Source organism: Nematostella vectensis, chromosome 14 (assembly GCF_932526225.1).
Source record: "Nematostella vectensis chromosome 14, jaNemVect1.1, whole genome shotgun sequence".
NCBI classification, from domain to species: domain Eukaryota; kingdom Metazoa; phylum Cnidaria; class Anthozoa; order Actiniaria; family Edwardsiidae; genus Nematostella; species Nematostella vectensis.
The window spans coordinates 7,164,124-7,190,567 of NC_064047.1; the positions used below are offsets into that span (position 1 = coordinate 7,164,124).

At 41.2% G+C, this 26,444-nt stretch overlaps 1 protein-coding gene across 4 annotated transcripts in view; it reads left to right on the forward strand.

Moving 5' to 3' along the window:
* Positions 1 to 26,444, forward strand: part of LOC5503118 (kinesin-like protein KIF20B) — a 30,625-nt gene that overhangs the window by 2,265 nt on the left and 1,916 nt on the right. Inside the window, exons 2-28 of one of the 4 annotated variants that reach the window (XM_048721420.1) lie at positions 363 to 566; positions 1,489 to 1,606; positions 2,272 to 2,496; positions 3,059 to 3,102; positions 3,345 to 3,412; positions 3,905 to 3,976; positions 4,227 to 4,373; positions 5,402 to 5,567; positions 6,251 to 6,466; positions 7,212 to 7,351; positions 7,819 to 7,987; positions 8,570 to 8,743; positions 9,136 to 9,286; positions 12,858 to 15,428; positions 16,123 to 16,316; positions 17,115 to 17,237; positions 17,932 to 18,060; positions 18,374 to 18,626; positions 19,327 to 19,505; positions 19,892 to 19,999; positions 20,900 to 21,097; positions 21,607 to 21,777; positions 22,024 to 22,320; positions 22,648 to 22,815; positions 23,385 to 23,492; positions 24,103 to 24,182; positions 24,551 to 24,668. In XM_048721420.1, the coding sequence (XP_048577377.1) occupies positions 363 to 566; positions 1,489 to 1,606; positions 2,272 to 2,496; positions 3,059 to 3,102; positions 3,345 to 3,412; positions 3,905 to 3,976; positions 4,227 to 4,373; positions 5,402 to 5,567; positions 6,251 to 6,466; positions 7,212 to 7,351; positions 7,819 to 7,987; positions 8,570 to 8,743; positions 9,136 to 9,286; positions 12,858 to 15,428; positions 16,123 to 16,316; positions 17,115 to 17,237; positions 17,932 to 18,060; positions 18,374 to 18,626; positions 19,327 to 19,505; positions 19,892 to 19,999; positions 20,900 to 21,097; positions 21,607 to 21,777; positions 22,024 to 22,320; positions 22,648 to 22,815; positions 23,385 to 23,492; positions 24,103 to 24,182; positions 24,551 to 24,668 (6,591 nt within the window). Of the gene's footprint in view, positions 1 to 362; positions 567 to 1,488; positions 1,607 to 2,271; positions 2,497 to 3,058; positions 3,103 to 3,344; positions 3,413 to 3,904; positions 3,977 to 4,226; positions 4,374 to 5,401; positions 5,568 to 6,250; positions 6,467 to 7,211; positions 7,352 to 7,818; positions 7,988 to 8,569; positions 8,744 to 9,135; positions 9,287 to 12,857; positions 15,429 to 16,122; positions 16,317 to 17,114; positions 17,238 to 17,931; positions 18,061 to 18,373; positions 18,627 to 19,326; positions 19,506 to 19,891; positions 20,000 to 20,899; positions 21,098 to 21,606; positions 22,321 to 22,647; positions 22,816 to 23,384; positions 23,493 to 24,102; positions 24,183 to 24,550; positions 24,669 to 26,444 lie in introns of all 4 variants that reach the window. The other 3 variants (XM_048721417.1, XM_048721418.1, XM_048721419.1) reach the window with 3 other exon arrangements.

The window sequence follows — 26,444 nt, forward strand, 5'->3', positions numbered from 1 at the left end:
TATATTTTATCATTATAAAACCCTGAGCTCTACAGCCCTAGAAAACTAGTTTTATGCGGCCATCTTTTGATGTTTTTTACAAGTGCCAAGTAAGGCTAAAATTCTAGGGAGAATAGAGATCTATTGAACAATCTCCGTGAGCTTACATCTGCATCAATACTATGCAGTTTTGGAAAAATTGTAGTGTGGTATTGATGCAAAGAAAAACAATTCTTTATTTACTCCATTATTTTCTTGTACTGTATGCTTAACTTATGTACCTACTAATAGTCTTGTCTGTACCTACTAAAAGTCTCTTTTAATAACTATGCTATCCAATCCCTAATTTGGTCAAACTAATTTAGCAATGGAATTTTTCGCAGACTTACACAATCCAAGGCACGGCTAAAGATGGAGGAGTCTTACCACGGACACTTGACGTCTTGTTTAATAGCATTCATGGTAGGGAATACAATAGAATGGACTTAAAGCCAAGATATTTTTGTGATGTGATGAGATTGGACAAGAAGCAGGAACACATGGAGGATGTACTCCGTAATGGACTTATCATGTCGCTCACAAAAGAGGTAAAGAAAGGGTTTGTTTGGATCTAATAAACTGCTATGATATGTCGTTTACTCATAAACCCTTTAAAACAGAGCAGTCTAGCTGCTGTTTAGAGCATATAGCCCTTCATCCGAGGGAACATGCTAGAAACATTGATAAAACAAAAGACTTTGACCAATTTTACTAATTTTACTACCCATTCCACTGTAACAGTTTGTATTCTTTCTCTTTAAGCAGAAAACATGGGAAAACATTACATTTGTTAGTTTCAAAGAATGAACTAATAGTCAGGATTGGATTATGCCTGGTCCACACTAGTGACATAACGACATAATGACATAGGCGCATGTACCCTTATGTTCATATGTTCAAGTGTTAATGGTTCAACATTTTGGCATAAGCCCAACATAACGACATAGGAGACTTTGACATGACAGTCTTTATGTCCATGTTGTTATGTCGGGCTTAAAACAATGCATGCGCCTATGTTGTAATGTCATTATGTCACTAGTGTGCACTAGGCATAGTACTACAGTACACCAGAGTTTAGTTTTTTGATTTGCATGCTTAAAGCCGCATTGTCACCAGTTTACTTCCGGTCGATTGCCTAACAATATCCGATGATTTTTAACGGAAAATACGAAAAATATTTCAAAATATAGAAAGCAGTGTGTCTATTGGAAGTTTCTTTGAGGATGTGACTGCTAATTTAGAGCGGATGGCCAGTTAAATATTTCGGATTCGAATAGATTCTTTTGTCTTTTAACGGCTGGGGTTTCCATCGGACCTCCGGAAGTAAACTGGTGGTAATGCCGCTTTAATTGGCCAAACTTTTTTCCCCTTCAGGTCTAAAGCTCTTACAACCTTCCTACACTAAATATTCCAAATTATGGTATCTTGGAATTTGATAGGTAGAATGAATTTTTTTTTTTCGTGTTATAGCAATTTGACCTGTACTCCTTCCTCCAACTGGACGACTCTGAGAGATCCAAAATGAATGCATCGGATGAGTCGTCCATGCAAGCCTCCATGAAGGGCCAAGATGGAGACCAGACCTCAGGTAAATGCTAGCTGGATTTATGTGAGATATTTTCTGCTTGATGTGTAATGAAGTGGCATAGGGTTTGATTACACTGTACTGGTTTCCTGGAGTAACTTTGAATGCTTTTGGGTAAGCCATAGCAATTGGGGAAAACACTCCCTAAAACCTTCCCATTCCCAAAAAGTATTTAGAAGATGAAATAAGGGTGGCCAGAAATCCTGCACTGTTCCAATTCTCTGTTCTGCTGTAGGCCAGGGCGTACCAGTGATGTTGATGTCACTGTGTAGTTATAAGAACTCTGTATATGTACTCTGTACCAAACAACAAACCTTGCGAGATACAGTTATAAGCCATAATGATAATTAGTAATTTATGTTATTGTTTTTACAACAAATGTTATAAAATTTTGTGCTTATTAAAATTTATGCAGATTTCTAACATTCACCCATCACCAACCACGCAACTTGCCATGACTGTTTAACAGGCGTTTTTTGTGGAAATGGGCTCTGGTTCTATTTCTTGCTCCTCAAAGGGTTTCGAATGATTTATCCCCTGATTATTACACTATTTTTCAAGTATTCTAAAACAGTATTTGGCATGACAGGAATGTACACATTAACAGTACTTTAGAGTGTATAACAATCAATGTGTTTCAGTGGCCCCAGCATGTCCCTTATTTGCAGATCAAACTATGGACAAGGATGATGATGATGATGTTCGGGTGGCTGATGGCACCACTATAAGTGTAGATGACCAGGGTGATGTGCGCTTCTCCATCTGGGTCTCATTTGCTGAGATCTATAATGAGTTAATCTACGATCTCCTGGAGCCGTGCCCTGAAGGCAAAGGGAAGAAAAGACCCACTCTAAAGCTGGGGGATGACAAACATGGCAACCCTTATGTTAAAGGTAGGGTACAGTATGTATAAACCTATTTCAAATAAGATTATTCACTGATGAATCAATGTGGCATTTTTTGTGTTGGTTCATGCATATGAGCATCAGTTGAATTAGCCAAGAAAAGTAATAAGATGAATAAAAAATTTCAGGTTCTTTTTTATTGTTTACTGCTTTGCCCACTGTATATGGTTTACTTGGCATCTGTAGAGTTCTGGTTATCATGTTCGATTTGATATATAATGTTGGCTGGAGAAGTCATAAATCTATAGTTACACTTCCCTAAGATTTACGACGGGGGTGGGGGGGGGGGTAACAATGTTGCACATTTTTCTGCACTGTAAAAGAAAAAAAATTGGTATGGGACAAGCTGTAATATTAAATGTGGGCTTCTTTTGTTTTAAATTTGAAGATCCTAATACAAAGAATTGACTACTGCTAAAAATAGTAATGAACAACTGAGATAAATGCACTGCGCAAAGAGATGGATTTAGATTCCATATCCAAAATACCAAATCAAACATGGCAATGACAGCAGAGTATATAAACACAAATATTTTTTTCGTCTTTGTAGGTCTAAGAGAGGTGTGTGTTGCAAATGCTGATGAGGCATACAAGGTAAGCTTCATTGAAAAAGTGTTTACCATATTTAACCATGGTTAAAGGCAATTTTTTTTACTAAAAAATAAATCAATTTCTTTATCGTCATCTTTTACATGGAAGGTTGCTGCACTTACATAATACAAAGTGTATCAATCTTGTGTTAGACTAAACTAGTTAGAAATGCTAGTTTAAAGTACATGCTTTGCATTTTGTATTGAGATTCATCACATGTAATTTAGCATTTCTGCTTTTTTTAGATTCTAAAAGTTGGGAAAAAGAACCAGACAATTGCTTCTACCAAACTAAACCACCAGTCAAGTAGAAGGTCAGTTAAACTTTAAATCCATCCGTTATTTATTATCAGTACCTACTTGGTATTTTTGTCAACAGTTTTCGTGTACTCTTATATATATACATTACTATATATTACTATATATATTACTATATAAATAAATTACTGTATATCTTGATAAGAATACAGTGATGTTAGCTAGAAATTTTAAATGGATAATCATCTTTGTTTTAGGAGGGAAGGCCCAGGACCCCTCTGTTAACAGAACCTGCTTTTTGGAAACTGGGCTCCTAACTTCTTTCAAATATATACATGTATATATATATATATATTTTTTTCACCCATTATTTTCTTTTCCATAATAAAAATGAGGGTCAGTTAGTTCCCTAGGACCTGCTCTAATGTAGGAAGTACTGTACATACACACCAAGTTGGGAGATTTATATCTGTTGTAAAGGATACGAAATTTCTCTTGAATCCATCTTCTGAATAAATGCCCTCTAAGATGTTCCTATTTTCCCCCAGTCACTGTATTTTCAGCATCAAGATATTAAGAGTTGTAAATGTGGATAACCCTCACGTGGCCCGTGTTAGCAGGTAAGTGCATGTCCTTAGGGAAGAAAAAATGTATCTTTTCACATACATTTGAAATGTTGATTTGTTTATACTAATATCATCATGCTATCATGGTACAACTTAACATTGTAGAAATGAAGTGATTTTTTTTTTGTAGTAATTTTTTTTGGGGGGGTCTTGGCTCGATCTTCATTTATTTCCAGGTGTATTATTACCACGTTGTCATTTGTCAACTTAGCTGGATCTTAAGTATTTTCATATGTATTCCAAGGTTGTCGTTTGTCGACTTGGCTGGATCCGAGAGATACAGCAAGACTCAGAGTACGGGTGACCGACTCAAGGAGGCTGGAAATATCAACACATCCCTCATGACTTTAGGGAAGTGTCTTGATTACCTGCGGTATAATCAGCAGCACCCGTAAGTTTAAAGACTAAGCTCTAACCACATGTAAACTATTGCTGTCATGAGGAGTTCATAGTGAGAAGCATAAAAAAAGCCACATTGTCGCCAGTTTACTTCCGGAGGGCTGACGGAAACCTCAACCGACAAGAGACAAAAGAATCAATTAGATTTTGTGCTCTTTAACAGGCTATCCACTCTAAATTAGCACATCCTCAAAGAAACTTCCAATAGACACACCGCTTTTACAGTTTTTCAATTTTTCTTTTGCGTTTTACATTAAAAATAATCAGAGATTGTTACACAATTGACCAAAAGTAAACTGGTGATAATGTGGCTTTTAAAACAGTGATTGATACGAGAAATCAAATTGTAGTATGAAGATCTCGATCTGCGACAACATGTTCTAGAACCTGTCAGTTTGAACTTAGCATAACATTTGCTTACAAACATATGCATATGTATTATAATAGGCCATTCCAGCTATAAGCATGCACACTCGACATACTGTAGAACCAATTACTGTCATGCAGCGGACACTTCGTTTGATGCAAGTTTAAAAAGGTGCGCGCTGTATTCTTGTAGTTAAGGTAGATTTCTATTTTAATGAGCGCCCAAGCTTATAGCTGGAATGGCCTATTACAAGATTTGCAGATAAAAAAATGCTAGTAGCAGGGGATGGGGCACTGGGGGAACGTGTCGCCCTTCCCGAAATATTCAAAATATAATATGCATATAAGCAAATGACCAGAAGGGGCGTAGCTGTGCCCCCAATATTTTCTTAACGTTTATGTCGCGTGCCCCCCCTTCCAAATTCCGATGCCTACTGAGGGTCTGTTCTATAATGTCTGGGAAATATAAGGAAGTCCATCAAGAAAGGATAGCTTTACACACAACCTTTTTTACAAGACGCATTAGATTTCACCAGATTTCAAGAACACGCCGAGGCACAGGCAGCAAAAATTCTATATACATTTGTTAGTTTGATGCGTTCTAGAAAGCAGAATCAAATTATGTTTATAATGACAGCCCCCCTCTTTCTACAGCAATAACCCTCAAATGATCCCATTCCGGGAGAGCAAGCTCACACGCCTGTTTCAGGGCTTCTTCTGCGGCAAGGGGAAGGCTGCTATGGTGGTCAACATCAATCAGTGTGCATCCACATTTGATGAGACCTACCATGCACTTAAGTTCTCTGCTATTGCCAAGCAAGTGAGTACTTACTGACACTTACTGGAAAAGCCAATCACGCCTCCATTTTGTGCTCCCGCCCGATACCCGAAGCATCCATTTCCATTGCCAAGTTCAAAGTATTAACTGAGATTTATTTTTTAATCAATTATTATTTCTCAAGCATTGGACTTCAATAAATAGACCATTTAATTTCTGAGTGTAAACAGTAGCAAAGGAATGGCTGATTGGCATTCTTTAAAGTGCTTCCGTCGTGAGTTTTCCATTATCCAAAGTGTTCTCAACATTACATCAGAGGAGAAATAGAAATGGCTCAAGAACCCTTCTTCTGGTTCTCATATCCACCCTTTTGATAAACCTTTGCAGGGGTTTTGTTAAGTTTCAGAGTAGGCGGTGGGAATTGATAAGTAGGGGTGGAAGTTATTTTATTTTATTAGTTCAAATAAAACATTAAAATACGGTACTTGGAAAATAGTACAGTAGCTGCCAGCCCCGTCGGCCTCCGGGCCTAAATGAAACCCCTTTCTATGTAGTAAAAAAAATTGGTGAAAGTAAAAATGGCGAATGGCACATGGTAAAACAATCCCTTAATTTCTACTATGATCTTTTTACAGAAACCGGGCTCAGCGTTTGTAGTTCATAAAACTCTCCCTGTAAAACAATTCGAAAATCCTTTGTCTGATCACTAACTCTGTGTTTCCTAGGTGACAACCCGTGTGGTCAAGCCCTGCGATACTGTGCAGCCTCCCCCAGAGAAGAGTTTCCGAGCCTCGTTTGCATTTAACGCACTTAGCCGCTCGGTCAGAAAGAGCGTGGCCTGGGAAAATGGTGCCCTTTCCACCCCTGCTGGGGCAGTTTGTGCAACCCCCTCACGCGAATTGTGTGCTTTGGAGGAGACGCCAGCTGCGGAATACCAGCAGGTGAGTGACGTAGAAGTGTCTTCTTCTCGATTATCAATTAAAACGGTAGCAAAGATGCTGTCGACTAAAGCTCCTTCTAGTGACAAATTTCCCATCGACTTTTTCTATCTTTTTTGTTATAAAGTGGAACCTCGATTTAACAAAGTGCCAAGTGACTGGGATAATTGTTCGTTATATCGAGGTTCGGTTCCATACATTTTACTGTAATTTTTGCCGGGCTGAAGGAAGGAAATCATTCGTTATACAGAGGACTTATATAAAAGGTCGTTAAATGTAAGTTTCAATTTATTTTGTTGTTGTTTTGTCTTAGCCACGGTAACATGTTGTTGTTTTGTGTCAGCAACTGGTAACACTTTGTTGTTGTTTTGTCTCAGCAACTGGTAACATTTTGTTGTTGTTTTGTCTCAGCAACTGGTAACATTTTGTTGTTGTTTTGTCTCAGCAACTGGTAACATTTTATTGTTGTTTTGTCTTGGCAACTAGTAGCATTTTGTTGTTGTTTTGTCTCGGCAACTGGTAACATTTTATTGTTGTTTTGTCTCGGCAACTGGTAACATTTTGTTGTTGTTTTGTCTCAGCAACTGATAACATTTTGTTGTTGTTTTGTCTTGGCAACTGGTAGCATTTTGTTGTTGTTTTGTCTCGGCAACTGGTAACATTTTATTGTTGTTTTGTCTTGGCAACTGACAACGTTTTGTTGTTGTTTTGTCTCGGCAAATGGTAACATTTGGTTGTTTTGTCTTAGCAACTGGAGCAATTCTGTAAGCTTCTTCAGGAGCAGCTATTGGCTGAGAAGAAAGAAAAGTTTGAGTTGGAAAAAAAGATCCGAGAAGAAGTGTGCGCCGAAATGGCCGAGCAATTAGTTACAATCGAAAATGAGTTCAGGTTCGTGAAATTCCGTTTCCCAAATTTTTCCGTGGTGAATCATATATTGTCTTAAAAAAGAAAAGATCCGGGATCCGCATCCCCCCGTGTACGCGCCTCTATGACACACGTGCACCTGTAGGGGACTTGCGCTAAGAGAGCAATTGACCTTTCTGGGTGGCAAATTCAAAACGGAATAATCAAAAAAAAAAAGAAAAAAAGAAAGAAATGACTGCGGCCGTCACACCACGAACGAAAAAATGGAATCTTTAATGGAAGTAAATCCTTTCTAAAAAAAAAAGAATTCTGGCTTTTTTTTGTAAGCGCTAAATACAGTAAGTGGCTTTTTGTTTCTGTCATTTTGCCGCTTAAAGCCTGAGCGTGCGCTAGTTTGCCACCCAAACAGTGACGTGGTCTCTAAGGGCAAGTCCCATATTGCCCCACTCTCCGCTCGTTCTTTCTATTTATCCGCCCCTTGATTTTAATAGTGAAAGAGTGCAGGAGACGGTGAAAGTCGTGGAGGAGAAATGCGACCGGCGTATCGAGCTGCTGGTGCGCTCAGTCAAGAAATCGAGGAAGAGACCTCGGATGGACCGCGAGGACGATGAGGAGTGGGTCCCGAGTGTGCTCCTGCAGTCGGAAAAAATGAAAGTCAAGGTATGTGCCGGTCCTTTACTTCTGCGCAAATCTTTTATCGTCAGTGACTAAAAAGAGCTTTCAATAAATGATTGGTAAAAGGATAATCGACCCCCGGCTCGTCACTAAAACACGATTCACGGTTCCATAAATCAAGGCTACCACTATGTTCCGGGTCCACTTCCAGGCTCCGACGTGAGTTGCTACTTGGTGCTCGTCTTTGCGCCTGTTTTTCTGTTTTGTTTCTTTGTTTCTTTTCTTCCTTCCTTCCTTCCTCCCTTCTTTTCTTTTTCGTTTTTTTTGTATTTCGCGCCTCCACGGCACAAAATGCTGTTTAAGCAGTGTTCAGTAGCAAGACATGAGTCGTATGGCTTCTCAAATTGATTTTCTTTATTTCAAGTTAGCGACCCAATACGACTGCGACTGGATGACTAATTGTGATTGAATGTTAACTGATACGTCAAGAAGTTTTAACCCTCACAAGATTTAGGACGTCAGACATTACAAAAGTTGATGTATAGCACTTAAATTTTCATGTTTACGTGATAAATAATACTGTATCGTTTTCAATAATTTTATTACACTTGTTGATTTTATTCCTAGGATCTAGCAAGCCAGGTGAGCGAGCTGAGCCGAGAGGCTTCTGAAGCCAAACAGATGCTTGAGGAGGCAGGGGAGGCGGTGGTAGAGAAGGATGCCGTGATTTCCCGACTTAGTGGGGAACTCGACAGACTCAAAACCGCGCAGCAAGAAGATGAGAAACAGCGAGCATTGCAGGTGGGATACCTTATTACGCTTAGTTTTCGCGACGTCAAAATTTCTGGGGGAGGGGGTGCAGAATCCGAAAAATTGTTTTTTATCATCGTAATTTGTAGCGATGTCATAACTCTAGTAGCAACTTTATAATAACGCTTTCCCTTCTTGTATTGCTTCCCAAACGTCTATTGCGAACCGGAAGTGGACTTTCCGCTGTTGTGGGGGAGGGGGTTTCGAACACACCCCCTGCACCCCCCTGGGTACGGGCCTCTGCACTATTACCTTTCGCAGTTCAATTTACATACCAGGTTTCAAGAGTGATAAGCGTCCCAACTGTGTTTGTTTGTTTGTTTATTTATTTATATTTTTATTTGATTGTTTGTGTATTTATTTATCCCTTTTTTCTGCTAAAGGATGACGCGCTGAACGAGCTGCGGGCATGCCTCGAGACCTCCAGTAAGGAGGTCGAGATCGCCCGTATTAAGCTCGATCAGCGCGACCGCAGAATGCGGGAGAAGGAGGCCGAGATCGAAGATCTCAAGCGTCAGCTCCGAGACAAAGAAGGTAAGGATGTCTGCCGAGTTGCATGCAAGCTGCTTGCAAGATTTAGGATCCTATCCACATTTTTCGTGTTGTGGTAGGATATATATTAAATGTTGCATGCAAACTGCGCGCAATATTTGGGGATCGTACCACTCCTTATTGATGTGTTGTGGCAGGATGGATTTAATGTTGCATGCAAGCTGAGCGCAGGTTTTGGATTATCACCAGCCTAAGTTTTTGTTGCAAGCAAACTACATGCAACCCTTAGGAGATTATCCACCCATTCGAAATACGTCACATCACCTGTATTAGATTAATTTGCCTATCTGGGGCAGGTTCATAGAAAGCAAGTTAGCACTAACCCAGGAATAAATACGGCTATCTCGACATTTGATAAAAAAGGATAAAAAAGGGCATTCATCCCTGGGTTAGGGTTAATCTACTTTCTAGGAACCTGGTCCTGGACAAAGCCAAATCCCCAAGTAGACAGAGCCAGATCCTTTTGTGGACAGAGCGCAAAGATTCTTCTTGGACAGAGGCTGACGCTCTGTATAAAGATCCAGTCCCCCCCTGTGGACAGAGCAAGCGTGTGAACCAGATGTAAGATATCAGCTCGAGATCCCCCATCTGACAGCCCAAGATCCACCAAGTCATCATGTTAGAAATCTAAAGGCACATTCAACAACAACAAAAAGTTGAAATTACACAAAAACACCTATATGGCCCCTTGTTCTTGAAGTTCTTGAGTAATGTACTGGTCACAGTTAGAAACTCAACAGTTTTATCAAGGCAGCTACCAGTTCCTTGACTGAATTCTAGGTGATTTTTGTAGCCCTGAATATAAACGGCATACTTCAGTCAATATTCTGCAATGACGAATTTTATTCTATACAAAGACAGTCAAAACAAATAATTAAAATCACAGAAAAGTAATTTAGTAAGTTATATGATTACAAAATTCCTTAGGGAAGACAAATCACACCACCATTCTACGCTGACTATTGAGTCACAATAAGCATCCATCTCTACCTTCTAATAAGCAAGTAACCAAATAATGTTACTGAAGTAGTTGACTTACAATTGTGGATGATTAATGACGTTTTCTAGCAGAAAGGCCGTTACAATTTCAAATGTAAATAATAACATAGGAGTGGCTGGGTGACATTCTTTATTATCATCGACCTGAATTTAATGTTGATTAAAATTAGTTTTTTTTGTGGAACAAAAATAATACTACCAAACACACATGACGCGTTTCATAACAAAGTAGTTTATTTTCGTAATAATCTCAATCGCGCGGTAAATGAAACACATTCTGTCGTGCTGCCTTAATTAGACTAGGAAGAAAGTGAGGTATTTTACAACAGCACAGCAAATCGCCATGATTTTTAACGTGTTTGTGTGTGTCATTTTACTTGAAATTGAACGTAGAAGTTGAACACTTGCACTCTATTTTAGTAGGAAATTGAAGTACTTTGCATGAAACCAAATTCCATGTCGTTTAAAAAATTCTCGTAAAACACTCGCGATTTGTTTGGAGGAGTGGCTCAAGTCAAATTTTGTCGCGCATTTATACCATCGTAGGAAAAAGCATCTTATCACGAAAGGGAACATAAACCAGTTCCCCTGTTGTGAAAAAACAGCCCCTCAACTATCGATAAAAAAGAGAAATACTGGTTTCGGCGACGTAAACACATTTTCAGAGTGCAAGTCTGATAACAAACACTCAAGTCATGGCGGTTGTGTTGTGTTGTTCGCAGGCCTAGCCCGAGTTCGATGTCAAGTTGAAAAGGAAAACAGTCCCCAAGGCTACAAGCTTCGGTCAAGGCGACCCAAACGCCAGTTGCAGGAAACAGCTAGGAATACGCCTAAGAAAGCACGGACGACAACGCTAGTTTGAACCGAAAAGCGGCCGAATGAAGCAGCAAGGAATACGCCTTATAGATCAAGGACGGAAACGCTATCGGCAGCCTCGAAAACTGCTCGAATATTAAACTATATGGAAATGTTTGAGTGAACTAAACGGAAGGCTCGAACAATTGAAGTACTATTACCCAAAATTAAGTAATTGATATGCGTCAATGCATTATAGAATTCTTGGAACGTTTTGTTTTTTTCAATTCGCACAGCGTATAGAGTTGTTTTCATAAATCCGTGGATTGCATTTCACCTTTTTTAGCACTGACGTCTTTGCTCTTTTTTGTCCTATCCCACTTTACTCTTACGTTGTTACGTGCTTATACTTGGAAAAATTGAAAATTGGCTTCATAGTATGCCAGAGTTATGCCTGGTGCACACTAGTGACAAAGCGACATAGGTGCGCCCCTATGTCTGGCTTAACATATGTTCTTATGTTAAGCCAGATATAACCACCTCGTCATAATGACAAAAGAATGAACATGTTTTTTCTCTTATGTCGTGCTTATGTCGAACCATTTACACTTGAACATATGAACATAAGAGTGCGCGCGCCTATGTCGTTTATGTTACTTGTGTGCGCCAGGCATTACGAGCAAAAAAGCATTTTTAAATTTGACAATTGGTTTCTTTTAATAATATTCGAAGATCCGCTGCTGGCCCTGCGTAAGTGTGTTATGGGCATTAGAAAACTGGATCTCCGAGTATGGTCTGAATATGGCGTAATTTTGTACATTGATTCGTCTCGAACCTTACTATAAACCAAATAAATAAATATTCACCGAGAATTGTTAATAGTGTATCTTTTTTTCCTGGGACGAAATGATAATAAAAATGTCCCAAAATTAAAAAAAAAATATGTATCAATATTTAGTTTTCAGTTATGTACAATAATAAAAAGTCCGAAGCTAGAGGTTAATGAGGCTTGATGAAACTAAAATATGTAACACACGCAGAGGAAAGAAACACACACGATATCAGTCTGCTAGAATATTATACTTAATGGAAGCATCAAGCTCCAAGCTAGAGTCAATCAATTTTTTTCAGTTATTGAATCGGCTGCAAAAGGGGTGATGACTAGGCCGCCGGTTCAATGGAGATCACTTATATTCATTATTTTCTTTGATGATGATCATTTAAGATTTATAGCGCGAAAATTAACATGGTATATGATCAAATACGCGGGAAAGAAGTGACTCTAAAGTAATGTGCACCCATTTCGGAATTCCGCTTTAAGGACGTTTCCTGTTTGTTAGAGGCCCAAAAGACAAATGTGGGTACTAAAAACGTTAGTGCAAACTCAAATGTAAAATTGCAGTTCTAGGTCAGACCGTTGCGTTTAGGTTTAGCAAATAGACTAATCCTATGCTAAATTCATATTCTGCATTCTTTAGAAATATAATGAGATCCTTTGTATTTTTCGATGGAAGGATCATTAGCACCGACGGCGTTTCTTTTTAAACTGCGGTTTTAAATGTGAGCTTTCGTTAATAGAATTACATTCTGTATGGCCAACCGAAATGCTCCAATGTGGTTGAAATAGCGTGTTTTCATAAGGCTAGAGCTTTCCAAAGACAAGCATTCGTGTTGGCTAATTGCATGTTTGCTAAGGGATGGACCGATTGGGTTAAAAGCTTTGAAATAAGTATTGAATCTCATTATTTTTAATTTACAGAAACTGTTTCCACGCAAGCTGAAGCTCTCACAAAAGTGTCGAAGGAATTGGAGCAGACGAACCAGGAGTTGGAAAACGTGAAGTGCTCCATGGAAGGAAAGTTCCAAGAAAACCAGAATGTGTTCCAGGAAAAGTGTGCTGCTTTGAGAAAGGAGGAAGAACTGGTGAATAAACTTCAGCGGCAGCTCAAAGAATCAGAGGAATCAATCGAAAGAAAGGTGGAGATTATCGAAAGTGGTAGAGAATTATTGGCAAAATTAAAGTCTGACTTAGAACAGAAATCGCAGGCCTTGTTAAAGGAAGAGGCAGCCAGTGAAGCTTTAAAGAAAGATCTTCAAGAGAAAGAGATCCTTTTGGGTGAAAGGTACTCCGACATAGAGACGTTGAATAAGCAAATTGAGGAGTTTAGAAACAAGACTAAACCGGTCAAACCTGTTAGCATCCAGCGAGAACAGCAGACTGATTCTGTTAGTCTAGATCTTCGTGATCGAGGACAACAGACGGAACAAGTAAATCAGGATAATCTGGTAGAGCAGGAACAGCAAACCGAACCAAAGAAACCTGTTGCTGTTGAGAAACATCAAAGCGAAAAAGAACTCGCCTACATTGAGACACATCTTTCCTGCGTGGTCGGAAAGTTGCGAGATGAACTGGCCAACAAAGAGGAACTGATGAAGGAACTAGTGCAGTCTCTTGAAGAGACTAGGGCCGAGAAGGAGTTTGAAAGGCGAGAGCTCTTGTTGCAGTGTGAGGAGCATAAAATGCAAATAAGCACACTGCAGAAGGATCTGGAAAATAATGTTAGCGCGGAAGAAATGGAAGCCTTGAGGAAAGCGGCTAAAGAGGTCGAGGAGGAGCTTCAGAGGGTGAAGGAAGAAAGAGAGTCCATGCAGGAACTTAAAGACACAAATGACTTTGAGAAAGAAGAAGTGAAATCAGCTCTTGAGCTTGCAAATGCGAGGATCACTGAGTTAGAAAAGCATCTTGAGTCGCATTACGAAGAGCTAAATCATTCGCGTTCCGAAAAGAACACAGAATTGGAATCACTTCGCACCTCGCTGGAAGCCTCAGAAGGGAAAGTAAAAGAACTCAGACTACAACTCGTGGCAAAGGACTCTGATTTTGAAAAGCTGAAGGTCCAAGTTGGGGAGTACGAAGATTTGAAGCTCACGCTGGAGTCAATGAGCTCGAAGTTAGAGCAAACCGTAAAGGAAGTTGAAATCAAGACAAGTGAGCTAGAAACACGTGCAGGGGAAACTCTATTGGCGAAGGAGTCTCTTGAAGTCGCTAATAAAAAGATAAAGGAACTCCAGGCCCAGCTCCTTACTGCGCGGGAGCTAACGCAACAAGAATGTGTTTCCAAAGAAGCAAGTGAGGTTGCGAATTTGAGAGATGCGCTAGAAAAGGCTAACAGTAAAGTTGCACATTCTGAAGAGATTCTTGCCTTAAAAGCAGCAAGGTTAAAGGAACTTGTCAATGAATTGGACAAGATGAAAAAGGACCTTGATGCTCAGAAACAGGCAATAGAAGAGTCGCGGTCAGAAGAATCCGGGATCATTGGCGAGATGGAGGAGAAGCTGAAGGAATCAAAAGATAAGATTTCAAAACTTGAGGGTACACTGAACGACAAGGCGAAGGCTTTAGAGAAAGCACACCTGAGTCTAAAAGAGGCTGAGACCAAGTTGGAAGAGATGTCCACAAATAACGTCAAGGCTGTCGAGGAATCAAACGAGAAGATTACAAGTCTCAAAGCCCTTATAAACCAGAAGGATGACGCTTTAGAAAAGATCAAGGCAAGCTTGAAAGAAGCTGAAGAACGATTCCAAGAGCTGAATAGAACATTAGAAGAAGTACAGAAAGAGAAAAATGCGCTGGAGTCCAAGATAGAAGAGCTGACACAAAAATCGGAAACGTTGATGGGCAAGCATTCCGATAAAGAAAAGGAGCTAGAAAAAGCCACAACTGAATCTGTTAAATTCTCCCATGAAAAGGATGCGTCAATTGATGAAGAGATCACATTCAAGAAAGTTAAACCTCTGGAGGTTGTGACCATTAAACCGACAAGGTCTTCCAATGGTGCAAGACAACGAAAACGGTCGAGAAAAGGAGACGAGAGCGAGACGAAAGACGAGCCCCAGATAGTGGTGGAGCTTGAAAAGCAACTGGAAGCAAGCACTCGAGCACTGGACAAGAAAAACACACAGCTCATAGCAAGAAACAACACAATCAAACGTCTCGAACTGAACATTATCGAGAAGAACAAGAAGATCGATGATCTCGAGGTGCTGAAAATGAAATCCTCCACACCACTGACTCCCGGTCGTGATCAGCGAACAAGGGAGGAGCTGAGGGCGCTACGAAAGCGTGCTAGGGAGGCTGAGAACGAGGTGGACGATGTCAAAGAGAAGCTTAGAGATGCAGAAAAGAAGTTGAAGTCCGCCCAGAAAGATGTCGTGGAGATTACCGAGGAGAAAGAAGGTTTACAGAAAATGGCAACCGCTTTTGAGCAACTGATTGAAGAGAAAGAGGGCTACATCACTGTGCTGAAGAAGGAGCTTCAAGACCTAAACGGTAAACAAACAGACACGCTGCTAATTGTTTTGACACAGATTACTGCTAACTTAAAAATTCTGCGAGCTCTCGTCAACAATTTCCGACTGAGAAACTGCTCTCTAGCTTCCGTCATTCATATTAACGGAATCGCATTTGGTTCTTATATATTGGTCAGCGCTTTTCGGAGAGGTGGCGTGATTGGAAGCCATTTTAGTGTTGGGCAATGAGACCCTTCGGAGGGTTTTGAATTACCGATGCCAGGAGACGATCGAGATGTTGGAAATCGTCGGCAAGAGCTCGCGTTATATTGAGCCCCCCCCCCCTAAAAAGAAATGTCGAAGTTTGCACGTGGATAGTTACAACCTCTTCCCCCCCCCCTGACCCCATCCAACATTCTTTATAGCTACGGCCCTGTTGGTAATTCGCTTGAGGCAGAAATAGATAAATATGCGAAGATTGCTATAAACCTAGAAATATTGAAGCTGATACAAAGCGCACTCTACCCTTTTCGTTAAGGCCAGCATTTTAGATAAAAGGAAATTCATACCAGACGATCTTTACTAATAATAACAAAAATAATAATAATTCGTCGCCGGATTACAGCGAGGGTCAGAACACTTAAATTACAATTTATATACATGACAATAGTATTCCTTCTGACCATAGCAACCTATAACTTAAATATTATGTTATCTCCATTGTGTTTCAACAGATCAAAAGGAGAAGAAATCTAACGAACTCTTGCACCAGGAAAAACTCCTGAAGGAGAAACAGCAGCAAAGCGCATGCGTAGAAAAACAAGTTGAGCAGGAGTTAGCATTGTTACGCTGCGAACTGGCCGAGGCAAAGCAGAGGGCGGAAACGGCAGAGGCCGCTATAGTCGAAACAAGCGCATCCTTGGCACAGGTATTAGCTACCATATTTATAAGACGCTACTGTGTTTGTTGTGGTTATAGCTGCCCAGGGTTACTTGGAAGAGACAAAGAAAGCTTTTGCAGGATAGCATTGGCCAATTTTGCTGCATGTATAAAATGATAAAAAAAACGCCATTTCGATAGATGTTTTAGATAAGAGTTAATTGAACTAGGTGGCGCAGTTGGTGGAACCTCGCTCTGTAGTGCCTGTGCCTCTCACCACAGGTTTCCCGGTCGCTCTGTAGCGCCTGTGCCTCTCACCACAGGTTTTCCCGGTCGCTCTGTAGCGCCTGTGCCTCTCACCACAGGTGTCCCGGTAGCTCTGTAGTGCCTGTGCCTCTCACCACAGGTTTCCCGGTCGCTCTGTAGTGCCTGTACCTCTCACCACAGGTTTCCCGGTCGCTCTGTAGCGCCTGTGCCTCTCACCACAGGTTTTCCGGTCGCTCTGTAGCGCCTGTGCCTCTCACCACTGGGTTCTGGTTTCGATTCCCGGTTCCGACGTGAGTTGAGTTAGTTGGCCACGCTTTTGCTCCGAGGGATTTTCTCTGGGTTCTCCGGTTTTCATCCCTCTGCGAAACAAACAATGAGTTGTATGGCGGCTGCCTGGCCGCCCATGCCTTCAACTCGACCACTTTTGAATCTGCGCTCTTGTAATTCAGCACCTGGAATCAGAGTGATTAGCTCCACCAATGTATTTCTTATTTCGTTTTTTTATTTATTTATTTATTTATTCAACGAACTTGCTTTTTACTTACTTTCACCTGCTTGCCACTTTTTGTTCTGGTTTTAGAGTAAAACGAAACAGGACAATGAAATTAAGACTTTGAAGGAAAGATTAGCATCCAAGGAGCTTGAACTAATAGAGTTAAGAGAGAAGTTGACGAAGTCTGAGGAAGAAAAAATGGCCACTTTGGTAAATATCAGGGCGTTTCCTAACACTGCGAATGGAGCAACACAGGGTTGAACATCTTGTTTCTATTGCTTCTCTTCGTTTTTTCTAGTCATAGATTGACATCTTTTTCGATGATAAATCTTCGACCACTTGATCTCTTAAGTCAATCTTTTCGCCGCCTTTCTATACCAATTCAGCTTTTGATTTCTTCATTCACGACATTACTGAAAAACATGACGTGACGCGAAATAAGCCCATTTCACATCGAATAAGGCGGAGAATTTCTCTGAGTACTTAGTAACTTATAGCAAACAAAATATCAAGTGCGACATTTTTTAAATTGATGCGAATTTTTGTAAAGTGTCATTGAAATTTGAGATTTTCGTCCCTGAGCTGATACACAGGGCAATGATGATCAAGGAAAAAAATTCTTTAAAAAGCCAAAATCTGGTTATGTGCACTTCGGCCTCACGTTATTTGTGTTTTGAAAATCAGTCCGTAATACAAGGAACCTATAGCCATTGTATGAAATTGTGTCTTCTCTCTCTATCTGGAATTGCGCGTTTTCCAGGTTTTTCCGTCATGTCGAACAGCACTGATACTAAACCTAGAGCCACGGCGGTGATGTTAAAGCATAGCCATTGCCCTAAAGCTCAGTGGATCCCACTTTTTTTTCTATTTCGGTTAATAACACATATTCGTCTTCTTATATCAGGGTAAAGCTCAACAAGAGGATGATATCAAAAGTCTGATGGAGAAAATAGCGTCAAAGGAAGCAGAACTCAGAGAACTAGGAGAAAAACTAACGAAATCTGAGCAAGAAAAGTCAGACGAGCTTGGCAAGGTACTGTACGTCCGAAAGAGTCGCAAAAGACAATCGCTGCCTTTTTTCTGACTTTTCATTTAGGATTCCAGTGTTTTTTTCAGGTTCTCATGGCTTTGCAGGCCACTTCCCTTGTCCTTAATTACGTGTCCTTATTATACATGTTAATATTTTTAGAAAATGTATCGGGCATTTTGTCGGGATAATAACTGATAACTGCCCTTAATAACATGGTGTCCTTAGAGCCTGGTTTCTCTGTCTTCAATAACGAGGTGTCCATTTAAAGCGGTTGTACTATGTAATATTGATCGGTTCATTATTGGACTGTTATAAGGTATGGGAGACAATGACTGAGCTACAGTCAGTAATTGAGGATCGCGGAAAATCTATCGACAAGCTTGAAAAAGAGTTGAAAGACCAAGAGGCGAAACACAACAGACAGAAGAACACTCTCGAGCAGACGGTCGCTAAGATGAAGGAAGTGATGGAGAGGAAGGGAGGAGACGCGAACAAAGTCAACGCTAGGGTCGCTGAGCTCGAGAAAGAGCTAAAGGAAAAGACGAAGAGCGCCGAGAAGCTCGTCAAAGGTGCGTGCGGTGATCATACTTAGTACAGAAGACATTCTTCTGACCTTGATATATTTTTTTGTATAAGGAACCGTTCGTTTTTTTTAAAGGTGGCGTCGACTGGGCGAAAAAAGGAGGGGCCTTGAAGTTTTTTTATATATATAAAAGATCGGGGGAGCATGAGTTTTAAAAGTATAATAGAGAAAGAGGAAGCTAATACGGAAGGAGGAAGGTTAAAAAAAATCAGATTTTTAAATAGAGGAGACCTGAATAATAATGAAGATTCAAATAACGCTTTACCCACCGCTCTGCCATTTTTTGAATGATAGAAGGTCCCTTGGTGATACACTCGGACATAGCGGTCATTCTCATAAAAACTGCAGCCTACAGGAAACCTCCATTATCGCTCACCTGAAATGATGTTTCCTAAGTTGGCAAAGTGTTACGCTAATCCTAAGGAGATCCCCCACCCTACCTTGAAAATTTCCTTTCCTTAAAGAATGTCGATCACCCACTAATCATTGGAAATACAGCGATTTATTCGCAAGAAAACTTAAAAATAACAATCTACGAATGAAGTCTAATATGTTATTGACGATATTTGATTGAAAATATCTCGGTTAATGGCTTGAATTAGCCGATGGAAATGGATGCTTTGTGTTGCTCGCCATTGAGCGGGAGCATAAAATGGCGGCATGATTGGCCTCCTTTAATATCCTAGCGTCGGAGAAACGTGAAAAGGAAATCGATGCGCTGAAACGCGCGCTTCAAGACCAGGACCAGGTAATGGAGGAACAACAAGATGCACTGACCGAGCGACAGCTGGAGATAGAGTCCCTCACAGAGGAGTTGCGTACACTTACGGACCAGAACACATCCACAAATTCTCTCTCCGCCGAGGTGAGTATGCAATGCTAGGACATCAAAAAATGGTTAAGCATTTCTACGGAGTTTCTAGAGGTTAGTTGCCTAGACTGGGATAGGAAATACGCCGTCGTAAAAGACTAGAACATTTACTACGTCTCTAGAAGTAAGTTTCCTAGGCTGGAATAGGATAGTCGGCATGGAAGGCTTAAAGGCCTTTAAGGAATCTCTATTATTCCGCGGAGGTGCGTATCTAAGGCTGGGAAAGGAAATACGTTGTCAAGGAGGTTTTGAACGCGCAAAGGTAATTTTGCGTGTCTTTGATATTAGTTACACGCCCTCAACCATAACCCTAAACCCCCTTGACTAAAAGTCACCATGTATGACGATATTCTTGCTAATGTTGCGTTTCCACATGCCAGATTCGCCGACTAGAAGGCACGCTATCCGTTTACATCGAGGAAAAGGACCAGCTACAGCGGGAGCTCGATGCGCTCAGGAAGACAGAGGCGGGAATCGAGGTGTCAAAGGTATGAATCCTTGTGGAATATAAAGCTGTTTCATTCGTTGTTATCGCAAGTAGGGGCGAGCATTTATTGACATTTCTTATTCATTTTGAATATTTTCGACGTGTATGTTTATGTGATCTACTGATATAGATCGTACTACGCAACTTGCATTAGCTACGCACGTGACTTTGGTTGCAAAAAATGCAAAAACCTTGGCTTAAAGGAGGAGCGTCACGGTAACTCGCAAGACGGGAAGCCTGTGTACTATTTTTTAAAATAGCCGAGATAATACTCGAACAGAGAGAATGACATATATTTAAGTTGTGTTAACATATGCAATAAATAAACCTTGCACTAAAAGTCTTACCAATGATATTATTCTTGTCAGCATTGAATATTCGTTTACCCTTCTAATAAAGATACTGAGTACTCGCTTCGATCCAAATTCGTGCCTGATTTGACTCCCAAAAGTGATCGCTGGACCTCCACTCGCTTGCTAAACCTCACAAACGACTCCAAATTTCATTTCACTTATTTTTTTATCAGAAAACGATAATCCTTAAAAATAAAACGCTAGCTAATAAGAAAAAAGACATTTTTTGTAACAGAAACTTGGATTTAGCTTTCGGATGGGCAGTAAAACAGAGAATTTTGAAGATTTATCAACAGCACTTTTCCCCCTTCTCAGAGATCGATCCGAGCTATACGTTTCGGAAGGCTAGAAAAGGCGTGACGCTTCTCCTTTAAAAACCCTACAGTCTTCGTAACTTTTAGTGTCCTTTTGTAAGGATGGAAAATACATTTACTAGATAAGGTTGAGAACCAAACTTCGCGAACTTGGATCAAAGTTAATCTGCAAGGATTGAATGAATGAAGAATACCTTGGTATGTCCTCTATAGCTAACAACGACTTCCTCCCAGGTGGAGATCAGTCGAGATTACGAGATTGAGAAAAGTGAGATCTTGGTAAAGCTGGAGCAGAAGGAAGGAGTGATCGCCAAGATGAAGACCCAGCAGAAGAGCTCCGACTCGGCCGCCGCCAAGGAGAAACGGCTGCTTAAACAGCAGTTAAAGGAGAAAGAATTCGAGATCAACAAACTCAACGAGAACTTGGAAAAGGTTAGGATCGATAGTTGTTGTTTTTTCTGGCGACACACTCGTCACGTGACTGTAGCCTTGAGCTTTTATTGGTCCATGGCATGCAACTGTTACTGACTTGAGCACATAATGGTAACAAGGTATACCCTTTTCCGTAGTTTGGATGAGTATTGAAAATGACCTTAATTGGAGCAATGCCTCTGTATTGGTCTCTTTTCTATTCTTTGCTAGAGTTTAAAGTTATGGTAAAGGTGATAAGGTGGGATATGGTTAAACAATTGCCGCAGCAAGTTTTTGAAACTATGATCTAAAAATGAAGGGGTGGAGGTTTCAGTCGTGCATCTTTCTTCTTCTTGTCTCCAAGACGTGCATGATTTTTTTTTTCCTTTTTGTGCATTTTCTGTCTTGTTTGGGCTGCTTGCATTTTTTTATTTTTTTTTTTATTTTATAGTGTATGTTTTTTTTTGTTCCTTAACCACCACTCCCCTCCCCCTTCACTGTTCTAATGTTCCGTCCCTAATGGATCCCAGGCGGAGCGCAAACAGAAAGAGTACGAGGATCTGATCCAGCTGAAAGACGTTGATGTTCGCAAAGCTGCGGAGGAAAAGGAAGGCATGCTCAAAGCCATGCGCGAGGCGTTCGAAGTGGCCTCCACCAAGAAGACCGAGTACGAGAACAAACTAGAGTCAGTGCGGAGAGAGATGCTGGTGGAGCACGAACGCGAACTCGCGCGCGTACGCGAGAGTCACGCGCGTGGAAACGCGATACACGAGAAGGAAAAGGAAAGGAAATTGGACATAAAGGAAGAGTCAGTGCGGAGAGAGATGCTGGTGGAGCACGAACGCGAACTCGCGCGCGAACGCGAGAGTCACGCGCGTGGAAACGCGATACACGAGAAGGATAAGGAAAGGAAATTGGACATAAAGGAAGAGTCAGTGCGGAGAGAGATGCAGGTGGAGCACGAACGCGAACTCGCGCGCGTACGCGAGAGTCACGCGCGTGGAAACGCGATACACGAGAAGGATAAGGAAAGGAAATTGGACATAAAGGAAGAGTCAGTGCGGAGAGAAATGCAGGCAGAGAACGAACCCGAACTCGCGCGCGTACGCGAGAGCCACTCGCGTGAAAACGCGACACACGTGAAGAATGAGGAAAGGAAATTGGACACAGAGGAAGGGCAAGTGACAGTACCTCAGTCGCCAGGCGAAGACAAGAAGCTGGTCGTTCAGGTTGAGAAACTACCGGTGAGTCTGTGAACAGCCCTGTCACGCAACTACCTTCTCATGCAAATGTCTTGTCACGCAAATGACTTGTCGCACAAATAATGGCGTTATGCCTTGCCAACCAAATGCCTTTAACACTATTGTTTTGTCACGAAATTATATACTCGTGTACACATCGCCATGCAAGTACCTTATCACCATCGCAAAAATCTGGTAACGCTAGCTTTACCACACTAACACCCGCTCACACAAGCGACAACATAACAGTGATTTACTACTTTTCTTCTAAAAACAACCATAGTGTACCGCTTCTGTTAATTCATTCAAACACTATTGGGATGATTTCAGTCGGATGTGAAGACTAAAGTTCAGCCACTCAAGAAGACTGGAGAGATGAAGACTGAAGGAATTGAAGAGCCGGCAAGTACCGGGCCCATGAGACGCCTCGCCAAGCGCAGACCTGCCAAGAACCGCACTTCAGACGAGTCCACCACTTCCGAGGATAGCTCTACTCAGGTGAGTTGGTCCCTGTTATTACCAATAACTTGGACCTGCTGACTCGAACCTGCCGATAACTCGAACCAAATGATAACTCTGACGTACTAATAACTCGCTAAAATGTGCAAAGTAAGAGAAAACTGCCAATGGATGTTAGCGATAACTAGTTTGCCTTCACAATATAAGATTATTAACAAAAATAAGGATTTTGACGAGCTATGAAACATTTTCCCTATCCTACCGAGGCCGGGAAGTGTAATTTTCTTACTAATCTTCACACATTTTCGAATTTCATTGTTCTGCCGTCGCATCAATGCTCAAGGGTTGTAAACATCCCGATAAAAGCTCCTATTTTCATCACGAGCGATTTTACGAAGCCTCTAGGATAAACACACCCATTCCGTGTTAAATTTAATTTCAAAACATTGACAGGAAGTACCAAACACTCTCTACCGGAAACACTTTAGCACTGCTAGAATTCGTCGGATTTCGGATTCAAGACTTCAAGCTTCTACATGAGCCTTCCTAATGGTTAGCGGTCCTCTGCATGAGAGTTAATGCCAATCGCCTCTTATCGTTTTGTCTAGGATCGCATTGAGATAGACGTTACTCCCATCATGGGACGTAGACGAACTCGCGCCGCCACAAAGGGCTCAAGAAAACGCCGAAGTAGCAGCGAGCTCTCCCTTGCCGAGGTGAGTCACGCAATGATGTGTCACGCGTCTCACGATGGTGCGTCACGCAACATTATGGGTGTGTATATTGTGATGTTTCAAGCGTAACACTACGTTTTGTTTTGATTTGGTCACACTTTCTTGTCACGCATAGAATATTTGTTACTGTAAACCAATTTTCAAAACCGAATTTACCATGGCGAAGTTTCCATAGATACTTTGCCGCGTTTGTATGTTGTTGTTTTTACCTTTTTCCTTTTTGTTTTTGTTTTGGAGGATTATCTGTACTCATATTTTTATTCATTTTTTTTTTTTTCGTGATCAAGGCCCGGTTTTTCATGTTAGCGGGGTTCTACTTTTACTTACTCTACTTCTTCCTGTGATCAAACAAAGTTATTCGTGTTAGCGAGATCCTGCAATTTCTCATCTTGTTCTTCTTTCTGTGATCAAAGCGGATTTGTTCGTGTTAGTGAGGTCCTTCTCTTTCTCATCTTGTCCTTTCTGTGACCAAAGAAAAGTTGTTCGTGTTAGCGAGGTTGTGCTGTACGCATCATGTCCTTCTTTCAGTGATCCATGCGCAGCTGTTCGTAATAGAAAGGTTCTACCGTACTTATCCATCCTTTTTTCTCAGATCAAAGCGCAGTTGTCCGCCGCCAAGTGCCGTAGGATGGACACAGATGACGAGACTCCTGGGTCTGTCTCCCGCTCTGTGTAAGTCAATTTCTTAATAATAATCACATAAAAGCACGGACGTGGCCTAGTGGCTAACACGTTGAGCGTGTAAGGGAGCTAACTGACTTGCGAGTGACTATTTGCTACCACACAAGCAGGTAAGAAGACAATAAAGGCTGTTACCCACTAGGAGGCAAGCGTAAGCGCAAAACAAGTGAAAATCGGTCAAACACAAGCGGAAGAAAATCAAGCAGTTGCGTTCTTGCGTTCCAGTGAGGATCGGAAAATGCGCTGCGCTTGCGCTTACGTCCAAGTTAAAGCCAATCTTTAACAAAGCCATTATTTATTTATTTATTTATTTATTTATTTATTTATTTATTTATTTATTTATTTATTAATTTTTCTAGTCGAACCCGCTCCACCGCGGGTAGGACGAGCTCTGTGGTCAAATCACGACCGAGTACAGCACGAAAAACATCCACGCTCGTCACACCTGGCAAGCCTCCCATCCCTCTAACTCCCAAGGTGAGACTTGGTAATGATATACGCTAAGAATGCTACAAGGTGAGACGTGGTACTGATATACACTAAGAATGCTACAAGGTGAGACGTGGTACTGATATACGCTAAGAATGCTACAAGGTGAGACGTGATACTGGTATACGCTAAGAATGCTACAAGGTGAGACGTGGTACTGTTACACGCTAAGAATGCTACAAGGTGAGACGTGGTACTGATATACGCTAAGAATGCTACAAGGTGAGACGTGGTACTGATATACACTAAGAATGCTACAAGGTGAGACGTGATACTGGTATACGCTAAGAATGCTACAAGGTGAGACGTGGTACTGATATACACTAAGAATGCTACAAGGTGAGACGTGGTACTGATATACGCTAAGAATGCTAAAAGGTGAGACGTGATACTGATATACGCTAAGAATGCTACAAGGTGAGACGTGGTACTGATACACACTAAGAATGCTACAAGGTGAGACGTGGTACTGATATACGCTAAGAATGCTACAAGGTGAGACGTGATACTGATATACGCTAAGAATGCTACAAGGTGAGACGTGATACTGATACACGCTAAGAATGCTACAAGGTGAGACGTGGTACTGATATACGCTAAGAATGCTACAAGGTGAGACGTGATACTGATATACGCTAAGAATGCTACAAGGTGAGACGTGATACTGGTATACGCTAAGAATGCTACAAGGTGAGACGTAGTACTGATATACGCTAAGAATGCTACAAGGTGAGACGTGGTACTGATATACGCTAAGAATGCTACAAGGTGAGACGTGGTACTGATATACGCTAAGAATGCTACAAGGTGAGACGTGGTACTGGTATACGCTAAGAATGCTACAAGGTGAGACGTAGTACTGTTATACGCTAAGAATGCTACACTTGAGACTTGGTACTGATATACGCTAAGAATGCTACAAGGTGAGACGTGATACTGATATACGCTAAGAATGCTTACAACGTCACTCTGTACTGATATACGCTAAGAATGCTACAAGGTGAGACGTGGTACTGATATACGCTAAGAATGCTACAAGGTGAGACGTGGTACTGGTATACGCTAAGAATGCTACAAGGTGAGACGTGATACTGGTATACGCTAAGAATGCTACAAGGTGAGACGTGGTACTGATATACGCTAAGAATGCTACAAGGTGAGACGTGGTACTGATATACGCTAAGAATGCTACAAGGTGAGACGTGGTACTGGTATACGCTAAGAATGCTACAAGGTGAGACGTGATACTGATATACGCTAAGAATGCTACAAGGTGAGACGTGGTACTGATATACGCTAAGAATGCTACAAGGTGAGACGTGGTACTGATATACACTAAGAATGCTACAAGGTGAGACGTGGTACTGATATACGCTAAGAATGCTACAAGGTGAGACGTGATACTGGTATACGCTAAGAATTCTACAAGGTGAGACGTGGTACTGATACACGCTAAGAATGCTACAAGGTGAGACGTGGTACTGATATACGCTAAGAATGCTACAAGGTGAGACGTGGTACTGATATACACTAAGAATGCTGCAAGGTGAGACGTGATACTGGTATACGCTAAGAATGCTACAAGGTGAGACGTGGTACTGATATACACTAAGAATGCTACAAGGTGAGACGTGGTACTGATATACGCTAAGAATGCTACAAGGTGAGACGTGATACTGATATACGCTAAGAATGCTACAAGGTGAGACGTGGTACTGATACACGCTAAGAATGCTACAAGGTGAGACGTGGTACTGATATACG